General features: G+C 34.6%; 1 protein-coding gene across 1 annotated transcript in view; it reads right to left on the minus strand.

The window, feature by feature from the left end:
- Window positions 1-2,815, minus strand: part of GPSM2 (G-protein signaling modulator 2) — a 70,035-nt gene that overhangs the window by 45,143 nt on the left and 22,077 nt on the right. The window contains exons 6-7 of the mRNA XM_012648500.1: window positions 764-985; window positions 262-397 (exon numbers count right to left, since the gene is read on the minus strand). Coding sequence (XP_012503954.1) covers window positions 262-397; window positions 764-985 — 358 coding nt within the window. The remainder of the gene's footprint in view (window positions 1-261; window positions 398-763; window positions 986-2,815) is intronic.

Below are 2,815 nucleotides of genomic sequence, written 5' to 3' on the forward strand. Positions count from 1 at the left end.
GTCAAGGGAAAGAAATTTTTACATTGGCTATTCATCTAGAACCAAAGAAATGCTTACTTATGAAAGAAGGACCTCTCGCTATTTCCTTTTTTTCTCTATTTTAAAATTTTTATTATGTTTTTTCTTTTACTTCTATTTGTTTATGAATATTTTCTTTTTGGTACTAACTTTTAGATAAACTACAGGATAATTAAATAGTATTAAAATACAAGGCAATTTCAATGAAAACATTTGGCATACTATCTAATGTTTCCATATTACCTTGTCATTAAGCTCTCTGGAAATATCTAGGTGTCGCTGACAACAAACGATAGCTTCATCAAAATTCCCAAGAACTTTTAAGGTGTTTCCCAGATTACCACTAGCTTTGGCTTCCCCCAACTGGTCTCCAATAGTCCTGGGGGAATAAAAGCAAATGGCATTAAAATATAAAGCAGCCAGAGTACAGTTTTCCTAGAGGACAAACTGACATGCTCAAAGTTAAGAAAGACCCATTAGCCTTGAAATCTACTTTAAATACAAATTTAAAACTTACATTTCTGTCTTTAATTAGTTTTCATCCATTTAATTAAACTCCAGGGCCATTTCACTATTATCATTCAATTAAACTTCATATTCAGCCTAAAGATTAGTTTTAAAAAGTGATGCTATTGAAGTAGAACTTATTAAATATATTGTTAATTGTTTCTAATTGAATAGAAATACTTTTTAAAGTAACAGCTAAATTAGGGAGAAAGAATATTAAACAGCTTAAATTAATTACCTTGCAAGAGTTAAATCATGATGGTGGTATTCTAATGCTTTGGCATAATCATGCAAATAGAAATACGCATTGCCCAGCTGGCTGTAAATAGCACTAAGTGTTTTTAGGTCTTCAGTTCCAACTTGAACTGCAGCTTCAAAGAATGACACGCCTGCGCGGCAGTCTCCTGATTTACACAGACGTTCCCCTTCCAAGGCCAGCTCTAGGCAAGAAGCTTCCATTCTACAAAATTACATAGCACAGACATTTACAACATAACATTACAACTGCATTGCAGTGTTTTTAACTTCCAGTAATGTAATTTAAATGTGGACTATGTGGCTACTCTTGTTCAGAACAGCTGCCTCTATACTTGAAGTATATATACATTATTGATAAAAGAGTAAACAGTTATTTGTAGCTGAGAGATCCGTTATGTAGGATAGCTAGGTATCTTTAAGTGGAGCTCATTTTAATTAGCCCATCCAGAGCAACTCACTTTACTAGTTAAAGAACCTAAAGCAATATATCCCATACTATTCTCAGTTGTGGCAGACCTATGGACTTTCTGAGAGTTTGGGGAGAATAAGGAGTATCTGAGAAAGTGAGGTCCTATATGATTAATCTTATTCCCTATCCAGGTATCCATCTGTCCATCAATCCCGCCCACCATCCTTCCATCCATCTCTCTCCCCTTCTCTGTTTCATACACAGAATACACACATACAACATAACTCCCTCTCCTTCCTCTTCTTACCACCAAATGACAATCTACACTCTAGAAAAATAGAGGAAGAATATATCTTGATCTATAGAGCACATTTTCAAAAGAGAACTAATTGTCAAGAAACTTTAAGTTAGAAAGCAATGATTCAAAGATTTGCAGAAATTATAATTCTCAAAGTCTGTCCCTGAATTGAAAAAGCCAGAATTAAGTCAGTGTAAATAAATCTGGGAGAAAAAACATTTTGGGTTTAAATCCTAAACTTCAGGAGGTGCCCTTCATCAAAGTTGCCACTGTGTTTCCTCAGCATCTTCATGATTTCTGCCATGTCTATATTTACCTATTAACTTAATGTATTTACAGTTTGGCATATTTCCTTTAAATTGGCACACTATATTTAACTTGTCATTAAAAAAAAATCTAGCTTCATCTGAATCAGTATCCATAAAACTGTGAATTTGATGATACTTATATTTTCTAATACACATTATATAAATATGTAATTATTAAAATTTAAAAGGGAGTAAAATTACCTTATGTACCAGCAGTCATATACATATCACCCTTTGAAAAATTCTGATTAAGCTCATCAAACATTTTAATGTTTGAAATAGCACTCAATTACTCCTTATCAGAATTAGCTCTGAGCCCCTCTAACAGAACAGTAGTTCTTAATGCTAGCTTTACAATAGCGGAGCACGTATGGAGCACTTCTAAAACTCAACACTGAGCCCCACTTGTGGGTGAGGTCAAGTCCCCAAGTAATTTTAACATACAAGCTGGGGTTGAGAATCACTGCTTTTATAAGAAATGTGAATTAAACCAATCACCGCTCACTCTAATATCATTCAAATATGATTATGCTTTGTATATCCAGCAACAGGTCAATTAATGTTTCCTCAGGTGCTCTCTTTTAGTCTATAAAATATCAAGATTTCTTAGGGTCATAAATTAAAATGGGATTATAAAGGGGAAAATAAATCTGATTAGGCTAAAAGAAAAGTCTGGACTAAGATTAACAAAGCCAATTGTAAAGGTTCAAAGCAGACTTCTGGTTCAGAACAAGCAGATTTATGTAGTTAACTCTAATAGATAATTTTCAAATTTCATATGCAGGTATCTTTTTTTATAATTCAAGTGATTTAGCCAATGGCAACAACCTGCTCATAGTTAGACTAGTGACTTCACCTTCACTTTACCAATCTATGCAAAATAATGCAAGCAGATCCGGGCACGGTGGCTCACGCCTGTAATCCTAGCACTCTGGGAGGCCGAGGCGGGCAGATTGTTTGAGCTCAGGAGTTCCTGAGCAGCCTGAGCAAGAGCGAGACCCCATCTCTACTAAAAAT

This window comes from Propithecus coquereli, unplaced genomic scaffold (genome assembly GCF_000956105.1).
Source record: "Propithecus coquereli isolate 6110/MARCELLA unplaced genomic scaffold, Pcoq_1.0 Scaffold289, whole genome shotgun sequence".
Taxonomy (NCBI): domain Eukaryota; kingdom Metazoa; phylum Chordata; class Mammalia; order Primates; family Indriidae; genus Propithecus; species Propithecus coquereli.